Raw genomic sequence first — 19,405 nt, 5'->3', positions numbered from 1 at the left:
TGCATCGGGGCCCCAAACCTAAATTTACAAAATAATATCTTGTTATTTACAAAATAGGATCCCATTATTTAAAATTTGTTTTTAATAAAAAAGATAAAAATGGTAAAAAAAAAGAAACGAGATCCCATTTCAAAAAAATGGGATCTTGTTTCTAAAAACATAATATGATCACATTTTAAAATGGGATCCCAATTTTCTAAAATTTGAATTGGAGGCTTGCTTTATGTTGTGGGTTTTGGCTCAAAAAAGGCTTGGGGAGCTAATAGCCTTGGACCTGCAACTTGAAGGTCATGTTAGTGTCACTAGAAAAGAATGACTTTAGACACATGTCTAATGACTTTTTTTTGCAATAGTTTTTTCACAAAATTAAAACCCATTATAGATGAGACTATCTAGATTTCAAATATGTATTTTTTTTGCAATTGGATTATGATTTCTAATTTTTAAATAATTTTTTGATGAAACTAGTCCATAAACTTGAAATAACAAGTTTTCTTATTTCTTTAATAACTTTTTATTTTTTATTTTTTTAAAAAAATATTTTATATGGAAACAATCTACACACAATTCTTTTTAGTTTGAAAATAAAAATAAAAAATGATAAGTTAAGGTCTACTTATGGTTGTCGTACATGAGGAGTTTCCAAAACAACAATTAGGGCCAATAAATTTTTTTTAAAATATCCCCAACAATCTTTAGTGTTTTATAGATCTTTTCCCAAGAGGATTTCAAAAAATACTTTTATTTAGGTCAAAATATGGTTGTCGTACACGTGCATGGTATGCTTATGAAAAAGTGACTTTTAAACAGTGGTTTTTAGACATGCATATTGAAAATCAATTTGTATCATTTGGATATTTAAATAAATTACATATTTGGAAACTATACTTTGAGTACTACATTTCATATTACTGGCTTTTTTTAAGCTTCAACCTTTAAGTGCTTCAAATTTTTAGATGAATTGTGACAAATTGTGAAAATCAAGAAAAATATTTCCACTTTTTGGCAAAAAAGTGGACTCAACTTCTTGCACACAACCTTCACAACAATGTACATGCTAATCTACATCAATATTTTATAAGATTAAGGCATAATAATTTATTAATTATACAAGAATAGGATTGGTACATTTTCCACAATCTACTCCCTTGAACATTTTATCAATGTTCATAGTGAACATAATAGAGAACACTTAACACAATATACGACCAACAATGTCAAACATTTGGAATAGGCACCATGGGATTAAAAAAAAGAAAACAAGATGGGGAATTATCAAATTCAACATGAAGTCATAAAACACATGTGATTTCAACAATAAATCTAGTGTGACCAAGGCTCACAATATAAATAAATAGAAGAGTTTGGTGACTAAACTTATTATAAGAAAAACCAAAATTTACAATGCTAGTCCTTACAACACAAGAAGCATTTCCATTAATAACCAAAATAAATCATCAAACTTAAAATCCTTTCACATAACTAAGTGACTAAAACTAGTCACTTTGAGGGAGTAAAAAGCTACATGACACCTTGCATCCAAGGTGTGCTAGAGAACATGCCCAAATGCTCCTCATATATGAATCATATACGACTCCAATACCATGCAACAATTTAAGTACCAATACATGCAACTATGCACTCACTTAATGTACAACCACTCACAATTTCAATGCAATGTGTTTACTTCACTATACAAGAAGACATGTTCAAGGGGAATTCTACCACATCCACATGACATAGACTCAACGCAAGGGTTGTACTTGCTTAGAGTGTCACGTGCACTAGGAATATTTTGATCATAAGTACATGATATACATGATTATTTCTATCACATGTTCACAAAACAAGGCCAATTCATTGTACACTTGGATGTTATTTTAGGGCACTTTATACATTCATTTATGCAATTAACACATACATTTGACTATGCAAACTACTATCAATAACCACAAGTCCTAGTGCAAACTACCTTAAAAACATATAACCACAAGTCCTAGTACAAACTACCTCACATTTGACGATCTATTTACATACTTGGGAACTCCCACTTTGATACCACTTGATGAAGTGGCAAATCACACAACACACAAAATACATATTTCCCACATAAAATATGAGTACTCTTTTATTAAACTAAACACATGATACGTTACATAAATGAGAAAATAAAATAAAGGATAAAATCCTCATAGGCTACAACATAGTACAACTTCTTTCTGTTGATTTTTAGAGCCTTCTACCTTTTATATCTCAAACCATTACTAAAAAATGCTAAAAAAAAAGGTCATTTAAATAATCCTTTGACACATTCAAGAAAAAATTAAAATTTGGATCTACCACCCACAAATAGCCCAACTTCTAGGAGCCATAATTTTTAATTTGTGTATGCAATTGAGCTCTTCTTTTTTTTTTTTAAATGTACTACTTTAAGTGCTCTACATGCTTGAAATTTTTCTAATTTGGGGGGCCTTGAAATCTAATTTTAAGATTTTTTTTGAGAAATTTAATAATTAGAATCTTTATTATCTTCTCAAAAAGACTTGATCTTGGCTCAAAACTCACCCACAATGTACAAAATTCAATTTCAAAGCTTTGGGAAAAAAATTAAGGTCCCTACGTGCGCATATGCAAATTTACTAAAAGTAGAAACCCTATTAAATTAGCCCTTTTTGAAAATTGGAATGTTCCAAGGCACTCTTTAGGACTTTCTAAAGGAAATGGGCTTCTTGGATATTCATCAAATCAAACAAAAGTAAAAATATTTTTTTGGGGGGGTCATGCAAGATTGCCCTTACACCCTAAATGCTCTTGCATCAAGTAGGCATTACATTGAGCCTTGATCAAACCCCTACTGTTAATTGTCAATAAGAGTTTGAAAGTATCAAAGACATGTAAGATGCAAACCAATATTTATTGATATAAGTGTAGAATCCTCTACACATTTTGATTCACTTTAAGGCTTGAATGATGCTTTTTAGGATGAAAACTCTTTAAATATGACATCCTAAATGATAAATTAAAATGTTTTCATATGCAAGCTAACAAGTAATGCTTTAATTTTGGAAGGAGTCAACTCAAGATGTGTGAGAGGTAAAGATTAAATAAGATGCTATTGCATATGCAACTCTATCCCAAAGACAAAATCACGCTTACAATTCAATTTTAGGTAGAAAAATAGATAAGAATCATCTTAGATCTATACTATTAAAATTTAAATAATAAAAAACAAAAAAATTAGCCAAATTCTATTATGTATTAAAATATATTAAATTTAACATCTAAAAACAATGTTGTATGTCGAATAAGGTGTTGGATTGACCTTTTTTAATCTCTTTTTGCTTCTTTTGAGGTGCTTCTATTATTGGACGACTTTTGCCCACCTTTTGGGTTTTGAGCATCATTGCAAGGACTCACTCTGCTCTTCCTTTTGTCATTGTCTTGAGTTGATGAAGACTATTTGCAAACTCGCTAGTCTAATGAAGAGATTGAAGATGAATGTGGTATCTCTCATGGTGCTATCCTAAGTTTTTAGGGTTTTGTGGTCTCATTGGATAGTCCTTTTAGGACTTTTGTCGCTTAATGGGAATGAATGACCTTAATACCTCTCATATGTAATAATTTTTCCAATTAATATAATAGATACTCTTATCATTAAAAAAAATCTAAAAACAATGCAAAAATAAATATGAAATAAATTATTAAAAAAGCACATTTTCAATCCTATTATATTTCTCTTCGAATATATATAGTCCAAAAATTGATGGAATAAATCTTTTACACATTTTTCCCAATAGCCACCCAATCTTAGGTTAGCTTTTTTGTTTTTGCATTTTTCACTTTTTTTGAGTTCCTAAAAAAAGTGCAACTGCAATATCCACTTGCGCGTCGAAAAAGGTAACATTCAATTCAAATTTAGTGACCGTTACATGCCGCTGCCTTGATCGAGACTAACCGTTGGTGCTGCATGGAGAGGAACTCGGGAGGATATTAAGCAATGTCGAACACAGTTATGGGCAATTAACCACAGTACGAGTATATGCTAACTCTGTAACCTTAAACCATTTGCTACTGTACTTTAAGCTTGCTTCTCCCTCTTCCTCTTCTGTTCTGGAAGAGGGGAAAAAAACGAGCAGCTGGAAAGGTCACAGAGGAGGTCACAGAGGACAATACAAACGTCTTTCTTTGCTTTGTTTTTACTTGTTCAGATCATCATACGGTAAAATGGATTCACCAAACAACAGGAGACAATCAGGGCTGAATCTCCCACCTGGGATGAGCAGAAATTCCTTATATTTACAAACAAGCAGTACAGGTGGGCATTCTTCTTCAGGGGTGTGTCCCAGTACCCCCTCCCCAACTCGTAAAATAACTACTACTTACAGTGACAGATTCATTCCCAGTAGATCAGGTTCCAGGCTCAATGGATTCGCCCTGATTGACAACAAGCCTTCGCCCAGCCGATGCTCAACAGAAGCATCACCAGCTAAGGAAGATGGGTCACCCTCCTCTGCGTCTGCTTATTCAATGCTGCTTAGAAATGAGCTCTTTGGGACAGATGCTGTTGGCCCCGTCTCTCCTGCTACTCCTGAAAAGGGTAATGGTGCTTCTTCCAGGGATTTGACCAAATCCCCTCTAAGTCCTGTCAGGAATCTGTTCAGATTTAGGAGTGATCTGAGTGCCCCCGGGTCACCTTATTCTGAAAGTCCCGTTGGAAGCGAGGGAATTTTTAGTCCTAGTGTTGGTACTCCACCCAAGCCGCCCCGTAAGATCACTCGTTCTCCTTACAAGGTATATTTATTGATAAATATCAGGAGATCTTGTTGGTTTTTTCAATTATTTTCAATTCACCTTCATTAGGGTTTATTCGTTTGTTGCATCTGTTGTAATGATAGGAAATAAGTCCTTTTCCCATTTGTCAATGGTAGAGATTTCACTGCATAACCTTGAGAGACTAGGCTGTTTAAGCTGTTGAAAAACCTTCTCAATGTTGAGGGCATTTTATAGATCTTTTTCCATGTCTCAATGGTAGAGGATTAGGCTGTTTAAGCTGTTGCTTTCTTAATGGCTGGGGCATTTTTTTTTCTAAATTAATGAGAAAAAGTGATAGGAAATAAATATTGAAGATTTCACTCCATAACTCTGAGAGATTAGGCTGTTTAAGCTGTTGAATAACCTTCTTCGCTGAATTAATGGAAAAAAGTCCTTTGCCCATGTGTCTATGGTAGAAGATTTCACTCCATAAACTAAAGTGATAAGGTCCTTTTCCCATGTGTCAATGGTAGAGGATTTCACTACATAACCTTGAGAGACTAAACTGTTTAACTGTTTAAGCTGTTGAATAACCTTCTCAACGTTGAGGGCATTTTCTCTAAATTAATGGGAAAAAGTGATAGTAAACGAATCCTTTCCCATTTATCAATAATAGAGGATTTCAATCCATAACCTTGGGAGACTAGGCTGTTTAAGCTGTCAATGATAGAAGATTTCGTTCAGAGAATTTCAATCCATAACCTTGCGAGACTAGGCTTTTTAAGCTGTTGAATAGCTTTCTCAATGTTGAGGACTTATTTTATTTATTTTAAATTAATAAGAAAAAGTGATAGGAAATAAATCCTTTTCTCATTTGTCGATGGTAGAGGATTTCACTCCATAACCTTGAGAGACTACGCTGTTTAAGCTGTTGAATAACGTTCTCAATGTTGAAGGCATTTTTTTTGCTAAATTAATGGGAAAAAATGATTCCCCATTCGTTCATGTCAGTAGATTTTACTGTACTTTTTACTGTTTAGTTTTTAGGGCAGGAATATAGGAACGATCCCAGGTGAATCCCAGATTTTTGATAGAAAAATCTCTCTCCAAGTATCTAGCTCTTTGTTTATAGGATAGTTTTGGTGCATTACTAGTTGCAAGCTGGTTTGCACTGTTGGCTGCTTTGCTGCTAACATGGATATAATCACCTCTGGACATTTATTAGTGCGGTGGCATATAAGGGTTGCCAAGATCAAGGTGTTGTCAGATGCAAGGTAATTTGCAAATCTCCACTACTCACTGCTAACAAGGACTTGTGGGATCAGATCATGTATTTTAGTAACAGGGGAGGCAGACTGAATTTTGCCTTTGAATCATAGGGTGATTTGTGAAATTGTAGACGATAGGAATTTTTTTCTTACAGGGTACGTGTGTAACAATAACCAAGACTCGGGATGTCATACATAAAGGAGTGATTTGACCATATCCATCAATGGCTACAGACAGAGATGTCACTGCACCTCTTAGACAGCCAATTAATAGATAACAGACCTGATATTTTCATAGTTTATGATTGTGTTTAAGAGTGTTTCTGGATAATTGTGTAGAGTATTTTTTAGCATCAATGTTATGTAAATGTGTAGAGATTTTTCGCATCCATGTTTTGTATCACACTACATGATCTATCAAATTTATCTTCATTTCTCAAATCTATCAAATTTATCTTCATTTCTCAAATTTATCAAATTTATCTTCATTTCTCAAATCTATCAAATTTATCTTCATTTCTCAAATTTATCTTCTTCCCAGAGTGTGATCCAAAACAGTGCTACTAAAAATCTGTACACTTTTCTGTGATTTCAAACTTTTGAGCCTCGGTCGACAATCACTAACCTACGCTTATTAGTATTCTAACCTACGCTTATTAGTATTTTTATTAAATAACATGGTCATGTCCGTCAGAGGTTTTCATGGCGATAAACTCAGTAAGTGCTCCCATTTAGAGGACTTTCATGGCAATATTGTCGGTGCATGCTCCCTACTCAAGCTATAACTGCACCTGTGAAGAAAGGCAAGGCATACATTTTCAGCTAATATGGTAGTGCCTATCCAGAATTCTAGTTACAGCTCTCCATACAGCACATAACAGATGCATTACAATTTCCTTGGAGTGAAACTTCAGAATCCAAATAGAATGTTACGAAGGCTCACTCACTCTCAAAATATCAAAATTGGAATCTAATTGTGAAAAACATTCTGTATTTGTATTGCTACACTTCTGGACTATATTGTGGGCTTTTTTCTTGAAAAAATAATTTCTGCTCTCTTTTAATATTAATTTATAGCGAGCTTTGCAAATATGGTTCCTGCTTGTTATTCGTACTTCTTGTGTAGATTACAAGCACAAATACTCATATACAGTCAAAATGAAATATAGTAAAAGGAACACTAATTGAAAATTTTCAAGATAGATGATATATAGTATCCTCTTTTGGAGTTGGTCTTACAGATGTTAAATATGAGGAAAGCCCTTGGATTAGTAAAAATATACAGTGACTATTTGTTTGAACCAGTTTGATTGAGTATTTAAGTGAGTTGTATAGCCAGCTTATATGGAATTCTAATTGAAGTTGTCGTTGCTTGGATGTATGCAGGTTTTGGATGCTCCTGCCCTTCAAGATGATTTCTACCTTAACCTAGTGGATTGGTCATCCAATAACGTGCTTGCAGTAGGTTTAGGCACCTGTGTCTACCTATGGAGTGCATGTACCAGTAAGGTATATTGTGTGAAACATATTAGACTATGAAATTATTGTCTAATGTTTGTGATCTCTAGTATGGGGTTTACTTTCATAGGAAACACATTGAACTGTCAGCTACACTGATGCTAATTATTTCTCACCTATTATAATGTCTTATCTGATGGCAACAATGTTAGATAGGATTGCGAGAGCCACATCACTGCCTTTTCGTGTCCTTTGTATGTATCATTAAATTGTTGAAATGATGATCTTCCCCAATGTGGATGGAAAGAATTGTGAAGCTGCAAATAGATAAGTAAAGGAAAGTTGAATTTTGTGTGGAGCCAAGAAGAATCTACAGGCTAGAGCTTTCCCTGGGAAATTGCACTAGCATATATTATATTGAGAGTTTTCACCTGAACTGAATTTATATTTAAAGTAGGTCATTAGTTTCTTTAGGGAAAAGCAGAAACAGCTTATATTCATCCAAATATTGGTTTGCACTGACAAAATTGATTGACAGAGTGAAGCAGGATGTAAATTTACTAAGTCTCATCTTAACTTAAAGATCAGTATGAAGCAATCATTTGCTGTCCAAAATAAAGTTGGTTTGGTTGTGTTTATTCTTTACCATAGATATTACACAAATAATTGTAAAGTGGTGTTTTAGCTAAACTGTAAATTTTAAAGGATTATTTCCAGGATGCAATCAATGTCCTCAGATTTTGTTCTTTGATACACAGGTCACCAAACTCTGCGACTTAGGAACAACTGATGGTGTGTGTTCTGTTGCATGGACTCCACAAGGCACATATCTTGCTGTAGGTACTAACAACGGGGAGATCCAGGTAATTCATTAAAAGAAATTCTTTGAGGCCTTCAAGTTAAGATCTTTTGTAGACAAAATGCTAAAAAATCAATTCATTAATCATTTTCTATCTGGTTGAACGTTAATTCATTTTGATGAATTTGTACAGCTTAAAAAGCTCGCTATATTGGAGATGGAAAGGAATTTCAGAATGATTTCACTCAGATAACCCATTTAGAATTTTTAGACTGGACCCATCCTTCTGATATAATTCTTAATCGAGTGAATTCGTGTGTTTTCTGTGTTGTACCTTCTGATGCTACAAATTGGCCTTTTCTATTTGATGTTGGGCATGAACCAATGTAACTGCTGAATTGACATCCTCCAGTTCCTTTTTTGTCTCTTTTTCGTGTCCTTCATAGTGTACCATTTTTTGAGTTTTTGATTTTTCTGAAAAGGAGAAATTTTACTTCTGTTTTCCAATTTTTTCTTGCACTTTTCTATGTTATCTTCTGAATTCAGCTATATTCATGTTATGGTAAATAATCTATATAATTGCTGGTCAATTTTCCCACTCCTACGTCATAGATCTGGGATGCAGCTCGCTGTAAAAAAGTCCGGACAATGGGAGGTCACTTAACTAGAGCCGGGGCACTAGCTTGGAGTTCTCACATCTTATCATCTGGCAGTAGGGATCGAAATATACTTCATCGTGACATTCGAGTTCAGGATGACTATGTCAGAAAGCTTGTTGGACATAAATCAGAGGCAATTCCCCTAAAGCTTAAACTTCTGCTATTGTAGAATGCTTAGATCAAGTTCGTAGAGGTTAATGATCAACATTTGTTTACTAAGTTATGTATCTGATGCTTGAACAGGTATGTGGACTGAAGTGGTCTTTTGATGACCGTGAACTGGCATCAGGTGGAAATGACAATCAGGTGTAGTTTTCTCTGGCATTCTGGTTCAATGATTTTCTACAACACTAGGTTGTGCACTTTCTTTAAGAAGGTCCTGAATTGTAAGCTTATTCACATTTTGGCAGCTTTTAGTATGGAATCAACAATCAGCACAACCATTGTTAAGATTTAGTGAGCACACAGCTGCAGTAAAGGCCATTACATGGTCTCCCCATCAACATGGGATTCTGGCATCTGGAGGTGGGACAGCAGACCGATGCATACGATTCTGGAATACAGCAACAAATACTCGTTTGAACTGTGTAGATACAGGGAGTCAGGTATTTACTTTCAACGGATAAAGATCTTCAATTGTTAATTTGAATGATTTCTCCTTAATCACATTGTCTTTCCTTGGCAGGTTTGTAATCTTGTTTGGTGCAAAAATGTCAATGAACTTGTGAGCACTCATGGATATTCTCAGAACCAAATAATGGTATGGCGATATCCAACCATGACAAAGGTTAGTAAGAATTCAAACCTGTTGTGAGTAATTGTCCTAAAATCTCCATATGCCATTTGCTATACAATTTTATGATACATTTGAACAGCCTGTGGAATGAATAAGCTTTGTAACTTGTATTCCCTCAAATTCTGTAGTTTTAAGTGTTTACCACTCCTCACCTGGGTTTTTATGTTGCTGTGATAAATCAGCTAGCAACTCTAACAGGCCATACTCTTAGGGTTCTTTACCTCGCCATTTCACCGGATGGACAGGTAAAAGTCCATTGCAATCTTCTTCATAGATTTATATTTCGCATGCATCAAGGTGAAAGCTAAAAGAGCATGGATGCACAACTTATCAACAATGTTTGGGCTTTGCTTGTAGACAATTGTCACCGGGGCAGGGGATGAAACTCTAAGATTTTGGAATATTTTTCCATCTCCCAAGTCACAGGTATAGTTCAGTTTTTGTTCTGCAATCACTAGGTGTATTGTACTGTAATTAATATTGATGGTCAATTTCATTTTGCTTTTGCATTTACATGCTTTTTCAATTGTTGGGTTTTTGGGCAGAGCACTGTTCGTGATTCTGGAGTATGGTCCCTAGGACGAACTCAGATTCGGTGATTTTCTTGTTTCTCCATTAGAGGAAACATATTTGACCTTTCTCTGTAAAGCATGTCCTTTTACATCTTCCATTTTTTGCTTCTGCATTCACCCAGCTGCGAGCCACAAATTAAAGATTTTTATAATTTTAAAGAAGAGATTGAGGCAGAGTAAGAGCAACTTATTTTCAGAAATCGCTCATTATCTCTCATGATGGTGAGCCTAGCCATCATGGAACAAGAGTTTTGTTTGAGGTTGCAGTCCCTGACGTGATCTGCAAAAGACGCAGAGTCCTAACTCCTGTTAACTTAGAAATTTATGTTGTTTGGAATGTTTGTAAGATTGGAGAAAACAAATTTTATACTATTGAAGCAAACTATTGGCTTGTCCTGCAGGATTTTCTGTTCATCTGACCAGGAAAAGGGCAAGCCAGATTTCCAGAAAGTAGGCCAGCTTAGTCAATTTCAATTTGTTTGGAGGGTATGTTATTGTGGGCTTCTTGTCACGAGTGTTAAATTCTTTGATTTGTGTATATTGATCAGTCTTGTTGTTAGCATTCACAAGTCTTGTAGAGAGGTAAAATTCCAGGGATCCTTAATTGCATATAGCCATTCTTTGTACCTAAATGCCTTTAACAGCAGTGTTGTTCGCACTGTTGAAATACTCTGGTCAAGATCTGAGAAGTTGTATCCCTATTTTTCTGTAAATTTGAAACCAATTTCTTTAAGGGTGACAGTAGACTTTATGATCAATTTTGTGTGTATATATATTAATGGAATGGTATTTGCTTCTCTATCTTGCTTCGTTAGTGTGGGAAATAATGTTGATCTTATCTCAGGAACGATTTTTGATATAAGAGAGATTAGACTTCTACAGTTAATAGAGATTTATTGCTTTGTTTCTGGATTTTGTATCAGCATTTTTTATCACCCTTCCTGATCCATCATCAAGATGTAAAAGAGGGTTAGTAGGTGTAGAAATATAAAATCTACATTTCTACATCTCGCAGCACTCTTTTACATCCTGTCGAATGAAGTGCGATCCTAAACATTGATGCAAACAAAATTTTACATAGCTGAATCCAGAAATAAAGCAATAATGGAGGTGCAGAAATATAAAATTTACATTTGTACATCTCCCGGCACTCTTTTACATCCTGACAAATGGAGTGTGATCCTAAACGTTGATGCAAACAAAATCTTACATCGCTGAATCCAGAAACAAAGCAATAATGACTTGTGATATTTTATGTTATGCACTTTAGTTTTTAGTGAATTGTTTGATGCCATCTAAATGAATTTATAACTCAATTAATGTTTGAAGTTGTAATAAGGTGTCACATCACAACAATTGAGCATTGTGCTAAGTGAATTGCACCTCTTGGTAAAGTTGAAGGTTTTGTATCCATGATTGGATGTGATATATTTCTTTCATTTGACCATTTTTTTCTAGCTTAAATAGAGCTTCGATGTAATTGATTGTATGCAAATGTCATCTTGATTTTACTCAATACAATACTAGACCGGCATGGTGTTTTATAATCTTGGTTAAAACTTGAAGTTGTAATACTAGACGGTCATGTCATGTGTACCAATATTAAATTTGTATTTGGAAACTTTAAGGCTTTGATTCACCTTCTTTCATTCGGCCAAATTCTTCTAACTTAAATTCTTGACCATCAATAGAGCTTGATGCAATTAATTGTATGCAAATGTCATTTTGATATTATTCAATACAATATGAGCATGGTGCTTGAAGTTGTAATAGGGCATCATGTTATGTGTATCTTTTATCTTTGGTGATTGATCATAGTGTATTACGCAAACTTTCTCATTCACAAGTGTGTTTTGTATCTATGATAAATAAATACTTGAAGTAAACTTAATCATCAAAATCAAAATCATATTTGGAACCTTCTTTTTTGCTTCGTTGGTGTGAAAAATAATATTTAGAATTTATTGTTGGATGCTTCTTTGAGTGTGTTCCTTACACAGGGTCTTATTTGTAAGATATTTTATTCAATACACTTAACCAAGTTTATTGTTTGACATCGTAAATTATATCATCCATTAAAACACAACTAAGGAGGTTGATTCATTTAATGCTTGAAGTTGTAATAGGGTGTCATGTCATGAGTATCTTTGATTATTAATCATTTTGCATGGTGGAATCACATCCCTTGGGAAGTTGGAGGTTTTATATTTATAGTTAGATGTGATAAATGTGTGAAGTAATATATTATCAATATCAAATTTTATATTTACAAACTTCGCGACTATTTGTATCACCTTCTTATTTCATTTGGCCAATTTCTTCTAACTTAAACCTTGACAACTAATAGAGCTATAATCACAATTGATTCTATATAAATATAATCTTGATTTCACTAAATATAGTATGTCCTATTCCACTTACATGGTACTGTAGACACTTAAAAAAGTCCTATTACTAACATCACTAATTGTTCTTTTATATTAATTAAATAATTCTTTAATTATTTAATTAATCTAATTTTATTCCTCTAAATTAATAATCATCATTTTCACTACAAACTAATTATTTAATTTCTTTCTAATCACTCAATCATTTATCTATTCCTCTTATGAATTAATTAAATAATTTTACAATTTATTCATCTTAATCAAATGATTTTTATTATTTAATTAAGTTCAATTTTTATTCCTCCCATAATTAAATAATTTATCGATGTCCTCCAAATTAAATAAATTTCGTTTCAAATAAATCAAATTTTCTCCAAATTCAAATTCATTTAATTTCTCATTAATTTCATTTCATTTCATATTTTCAAAAGTCAAATGCAAATTCAAATTCAAATTTAAATTTAATTCATGCCAAATTCCTACAACACATGCTAAATTCCTAACTAGCAGTAACTCTGAGTTCAACTACCAATCACCTTTTTTCTGACTAATCAATCGATCAAGTCAACTGGTCAAGTTAACTCTCCAATCACCTTTTTCGATTAAATCCATCAAATCAATTATCTCATCAATCACTTCAATTCACAGATCAATCAAATGAGTTTGACTATTCAATCAAGCCAGTCATCTCTCAATCAATTCAGTCATGTAGTCAGTTCAATTCGTAATCATCTCCAATTAGCTTTGTCTCAAGCAATCTTAGTCGTTGATCAAATCTGTCTTCAAATCAATCTCAGTCATTTGAATTCTTCTTCCAAAATCTATAAATTCGACATCAATTCCTCTTTTTCAACAACCACTATCTTCGAATTTCTTGTGTCGTTGTCATGCAGGTTTCATAGTGCAATATTGAGAGCCATCCAACCACAAGATGCAAAAGAGCAATGGAAACAAGATGTTAACTCAATGAAAGGAGTTTTTAATGCTTAATTATACTTCCTTATTGAATTTAACAAACTTTCATTGTTATTATGAACTTAATTAATTAGATTTGAATTTTAATAGTTAACTCGTTAAATTTGATTAGCACTGATATTTTCCCTCGTAAAACAATACTTTCTAATTTTTTTATTATCAAAGTGTTTAACATGCTTTATAGATCATATAAATTGCTTTGTAACTAGATCCCTTATTAGGTTGTCATTTGTCTTATTTATATCTCACTACCCAACATTAATACCTTCTTTATTTAGTTTAGTAGATAAAGCACAACACCTTGGTTCTCATCTCTTAATTCAATATGTTGCAATTTGTGTAGATTTCAAAGTTTGAACACTAAGTAGTTCACAAGTTAATAATAAGAGACCCATATGCATTATTCCTTACCTAAATTTATCTTTTGAAAGAGTTATACTTCGTATTAGCAGTTCTGTGTATGTGCATACTAAATGAATGAAGTAACACTTTTGTATTAGATTTTATAATACACGCAAGTTTTTGTTAGTCTATGAAGCTATAGTAGAAAGTGCTTTTAGATTTAATTATGCATATTTTTGCATTGATATTTTAGATCTTATTAGGAAGAGAAGAGGTGTGATTTGGATTATAAAATTAGCACTTTAAAAAGGAGGTGAATTAGGGGATGGCTGCAAAACAAAGGACAAGAGAGAAGGAAAAAATAGAAAATGAATGTCTAAAATTAAAATTTCATGTAATACATAAACATAAATTATTAGGCTATGTTAAAAGCTATAAAATTAATCTACATCGAAATCTATTAGAACTAGTCTCCACACACACACACACACACACATGTATGTATATATATACATACATATACATACATACATGTATGTATATATGTATACATGCATACTATTAGAACTAGTCTATGTTAAAAGCAATAAAATTAATCTATATCAAAATCTATTAGAACTAGTCTCCAGTAAACAATTATATAAGTAGTATATTATCAACTAAAATGAGAGAACACACACACACACACACACTATTAGAACTAGTCTATGTTAAAAGCAATAAAATTAATCTATATCGAAATCTATTAGAACTAGTCTCCAGTAAAAAAATTATATAAGTAATATATTATCAACTAAAATGAGAGAATGTGTGTGTGTGTGTGTGTGTGTGTGTGTGTGTCACATATACATATACATGTACATTATGTACTATCGTGCTCTGTGAAGTGTACTTGTACCTGCAAACACAATGCACTCAATAAGTCATTACAAGCATGGTTAGAAGATTTAAATCAAAGAAAGACAAATCCATAGCTAATCGACTTATTGCCTCCTAGTAAATGCGAGTATGAAAAATGCTCTCGGATCTAATTATGCATATTCCAGTGACTTGACTACCCTAGATGGAGGATTTGAATGAATAAAATGCATGATCTAGCAAGAATAGCATGATTAAGCTATATGAATTTCATGATTGATTTAGCATGATTAAGCTAAGATTTAAGCTAAAATTGAGCATGATAGCATTGCTAAAACTGATAAATTATAAGCTAGATGCCTATAATAACAATGCATAAGATGAGAATGAGATGGGATGAATTGATATGCAAAATGATATGAAATTGGGACTCTTTGTGCTCCAAATGAGGTCTATTTATAGAATTTCCAAGGCTAGGGGTGAGGTGGCAAGAACCAACGGTCAAGATTGATCTGAAGATATCAATGGTTAAATTGGAGGAGGATGGCAAAGGGGGGTGGATTAAAGGGAACATATGTCATCTCTATGGTGACAAGTGTCAAGAGGCTTCTAGAAGAGTTTAGATGAAAGGGAACACTTAGTGACAAGTGTCACAAGGTTCTAGAAGATGTTGGATGAAAGGGGACATGGTGATAGGTAGAATGGTTAGGTTTAAGAATGGTTAGGTTTAGGAGTGGTAGAAGTTAGGAGAATTTGAATTTAAAAATTCAAATAATAGGAAAAGACTAATTAATCTCAACAACTCGTGAATTTGATTTGTTTTAATTAATTAGGGGATTTAGAAGAAATGAATTTGGATGGAGGGAATTAATTAATTTGAATTAATTAATTAAAGGGGGTTATCGGAATGAACCTATTAAATAAATCCTTAGATTTATTAATAAGTAGATGAAAGGGGAAATTTAATCAAATTGCTTAGTAAATTTAATTAAATTGGGGAGGAGAGATTAATCAAATAATTGTTTATTTAATTAATTATCTTCAGACCATTTTTAGGTGTATACATGTACATGTACATGTACACATATACATATACATGTACATGTACATGTACATAGACATATACATATGCATATACATAGTGACTTGTCAATATTGTAATTTGTAATGTAATACTAATCTATATTGATATATGCTATTTAAATAGTTTACTAAAATGTATATAAATTTGGTATGTAATAAAGAAATATAAAAATAAAACATATATAAGATATTGTTCTATAAATTAATTTATGTATAATGAGGATATATAAAAGTGAAAATGAAATGTATATATGCATCATTAATATATTAATCTATCAATCTATCTATCTATATGTGTGTGACAACATGTTAAATATACATAGATGCCTAGATATCTTAGAGTTGTAAAATATTAAATATATCAACTTTTTATATTGCTATATCATATTTAGATTCTTTAAGACTTTGTTTCTCTTATCTTGTTTGTCATTTGACTTTTTTTAATATGATTCGATTACAACCAATTGTATGTGTATGTACATCTTATATCTATGATTATATATGTGATAAATTCATGAAGTGGTATTATGTATAAGATTTATATTTGGAGTTATTAAGATTACCACCTATGCATTGGTTAGACAATTGTATTTAGCAAGGATACGAGAATATTCAATTCTAATTTTGAAGGAAGCTTGACAAAGAAAAAATAGTTTTTTATATGATTTAATTACAACCAATTGTATGCATATGTAAATCTGATATCTATGATTATATATGTGATAAATTCATGAAGTAGTATTATGTACAAGATTCATATTTGGAGTTATTAAGATTACCACATATGCATTGGTTAGACAATTGTAGTTAGCAAAATATGAGAATATTCAATTCTAATATTGAAGGAAGCTTGACAAAGAAAAGAATAGTTTTTGGGTTATAATCTCTCTTTATACTTGAACTTCCAAACCAATATGGATGAAGTTCACATGAAGTTAGTATCTAGCACCTACTTTTTCCTCCATTAATGGATGTTTCCTAAGGTATAATATGGGAGTTGTTATTTTATTAGAGGAGTTTGCTTAATTTACTAGTTGAATGAATACACACAATCACTCTATCTTTCAAGGTCATCTTGATGGTTCAAAGATATCGAGGATAATTTGGTGATTTGGAGTTTTTTGGCTTATTTTTTGTCAAATTTATGAATTAGAGATCAAGCCTAAAAATTAAAAACACAATATATTTTTCATGCTTAGCAGATGAGACATAGCATTCATTTGATAGGTTAATATTTTATTTTTTTAAGAAATAAGAGAAGAAGCATGATTCCTGTTTGTTGAATAAGTGGATGCACACATGATGTTGAATATGTTTAATAGTATGCATAGCATTTAAATTCTTACAAATTATTTGATAGCTCTAATAGTATTGATCACATTAATGTGTTATACATGAAAGTTATTACTTTATTAATATTTAAAAATATAAATTTATAAATTATTCACTATGGAAGAAAGTTAAATATGCATGTCAAATTAGTGAGTTGCATGTAATGTTAAATATACTGTAAGCTTTAAACTATGATGAAGATTGCAATTATGCAATTCACTTAATATATTAATGTCCACAAAAGACCAATAATGACCCATTAGACTACAAAAGATTTAGAGAGGAGCACAAAGGCACATCCCAAGAAATACACAAAGTGATCAAACTTAAAATGAGGAAAGATAAATTAGAAAACACAAACCAATCAAAATGGGTCATAGTGAAGTAGATAAAAGAAAAAAGAGTCCCATGTAAGGAAATAGAGCCTAATACTATGGAGAAATACTACTAATACTCAAAGTCATAAACAAATGTGATGAGTGTGCATTGTCATGTGAATAGTCAAATCTAAGGTTCCTTGGATTACTAAATGAGTCTTGAAATATGACTATGGAGCCTTTCTCTATTCATGGTTTGGGGAGACTCAAAGTTGGAAATAATTAACTTAGTGAAGGCCCCACTAAGACTTGTATCTTGAAAGTTATTGAAGAAGATCAAATGTATTGAAAGATTAAGGCTAATAATATTTGATTGTCATAAGTCACATGAGTATTTGGACAGATTCATGTGAATATATAAATAGGAAAAATAAGTGTCTTCTTATCTTGTAATAAAGAGAGAAATTGAAATCAAGATTCTCCTCATTCCGATGTTCTAAAGATTAGATTTGAAAAATATGGTGTTCTCAAGGGATGTGATGGTTTGTCTCAAAGTTGGAAGCTAATGGTTGAAAACTCTAAAAAAAGAAAGAGGGAGCCTAGGCTACAAGGTAACTACAATTTGATTCACCTTGGGGGTTAGATAAACCCATTTTTGAAGTGAAGATATAAGTATGAGTAGTGCTAAAATTTTTAAAAGAGAGAGACTATTTAGGCTCAAACCATGTGAAGTTGAGGTAGGCTTCATAAATATTGTTATAAATTCCCTTGTTTATCTCTCTCTATTTATAAATTCCCTTGTTTATCTCTCTCTTGGAGAGACTAGAAGCATCCACATACATTCTATGTAGGGGGAGTCTTTCCAATATTAATATCAATAAGGTGGATCAATAGGGAGGCTTTCACATACTAATAAAAATTAATTCCATAATTTTCATATTTCATAATGGACTTGAAAGAAAGGTGTAGTTTCCTAAGGTGGTCATTCTATAAGATTACTAGTTCTATCTAAGTTTGTGAATCATTGTCCCTACATGCAATATTATTAGGATCACCTTGCTAATATCAAGATCAATAAGGTGAAGCAATAAGGAGGCTCTTACATACTAACAATAATTAGTTCCATAGTTTTCCTATTTTGTAGAGGGCTTGAAAGCAAGGTATGAGTGTCTAAGGTGGCCACTTTGTAAGGTTAATAACCATCTAAGTTTGTGAATCATTCTCACTAAATGAAATATCATTGAAGAAATGAGAGGGGTTATGTCAAATTCGTAAAGGATGGTGACTTGTAGGAGTAATCTCTTATGCCAAATAATTAGCAAGATTATTTGGACACAATTCAATAGGATATTTCTTTGGCCTCAAATGATGAGGAGTGTGGGTTAACTTTTGATGAGGAGCATGACTTTCTTCAAGATCAAGATGATGTCTTGGCTTGTATTGATATTTGCATCATATCCAAAACTATAAGTAAGATCTCAAAACCAAACATTCCCAAGAGCGATAAGCGTAGAGGGAGGAAATTTGAAGCTGCGAAATTGAGATTGGAAGCTTTAGATGTGATAGATGATGGCACATAATGTATTGTAGAACAACTCCTTGCCAACAATAAGTGAAAACGTAAGAAAGGTTGACCTTGAGTGTATTTTGATTGTTGGTCCTAGTTGACTTCCTAATTGGTGAAGTTGGTTCTTTGTAGAAGTTTTTTCTTGTTTGCCTCCCCCCCCCCCTCTCTCTCTCCATTGCTCCTTGGATTCAAGTATGAATCTTTCTTCTCTATTTGATATCTAAGTTATATGGGAGTGGG

At 32.6% G+C, this 19,405-nt stretch overlaps 1 protein-coding gene across 3 annotated transcripts; it reads left to right on the top strand.

Moving 5' to 3' along the window:
• The first annotated feature begins 3,929 nt into the window (after window positions 1-3,929).
• Window positions 3,930-11,037, top strand: LOC131043759 (protein FIZZY-RELATED 3). Of its 3 annotated transcripts, none has more exons than XM_059210014.1 (11): window positions 3,930-4,791; window positions 7,407-7,529; window positions 8,237-8,341; window positions 8,890-9,069; window positions 9,180-9,242; window positions 9,347-9,541; window positions 9,622-9,723; window positions 9,915-9,977; window positions 10,090-10,158; window positions 10,278-10,355; window positions 10,708-10,819. In XM_059210014.1, exons 1-10 carry the CDS (start codon window positions 4,225-4,227, stop codon window positions 10,329-10,331), a joined length of 1,521 nt encoding a protein of 506 aa, XP_059065997.1. In that variant the 5' UTR covers window positions 3,930-4,224; the 3' UTR covers window positions 10,332-10,355; window positions 10,708-10,819. The 3 variants fall into 3 exon arrangements, 2 of the variants coding, with proteins under 2 accessions (XP_059065997.1, XP_057832977.2); XR_009105580.2 differs by having other exon boundaries at window positions 3,931-4,791; window positions 10,278-10,526; window positions 10,706-10,831; XM_057976994.2 differs by having other exon boundaries at window positions 3,931-4,791; window positions 10,278-11,037.
• Window positions 11,038-19,405: the final 8,368 nt, after the last annotated feature.

This window comes from Cryptomeria japonica, chromosome 8, assembly GCF_030272615.1.
Source record: "Cryptomeria japonica chromosome 8, Sugi_1.0, whole genome shotgun sequence".
Lineage (NCBI taxonomy): Eukaryota > Viridiplantae > Streptophyta > Pinopsida > Cupressales > Cupressaceae > Cryptomeria > Cryptomeria japonica.
Note: the sequence above shows the minus strand (reverse complement) of the source record. Positions and strands in the feature narration are given on the sequence as shown.

What these genes read in the sequence shown, in the direction of transcription:
- LOC131043759 (XM_057976994.2), top strand. Translation starts at nt 4,225, where the DNA reads ATGGATTCACCAAACAACAGGAGACAATCAGGGCTGAATCTCCCACCT. An exon ending in TTGTTGGACATAAATCAGAG is followed by an intron (nt 9,070 to 9,179) that starts GCAATTCCCCTA and finishes ATGCTTGAACAG; the next exon opens with GTATGTGGACTGAAGTGGTC. An exon ending in CAGGTGGAAATGACAATCAG is followed by an intron (nt 9,243 to 9,346) that starts GTGTAGTTTTCT and finishes ACATTTTGGCAG; the next exon opens with CTTTTAGTATGGAATCAACA.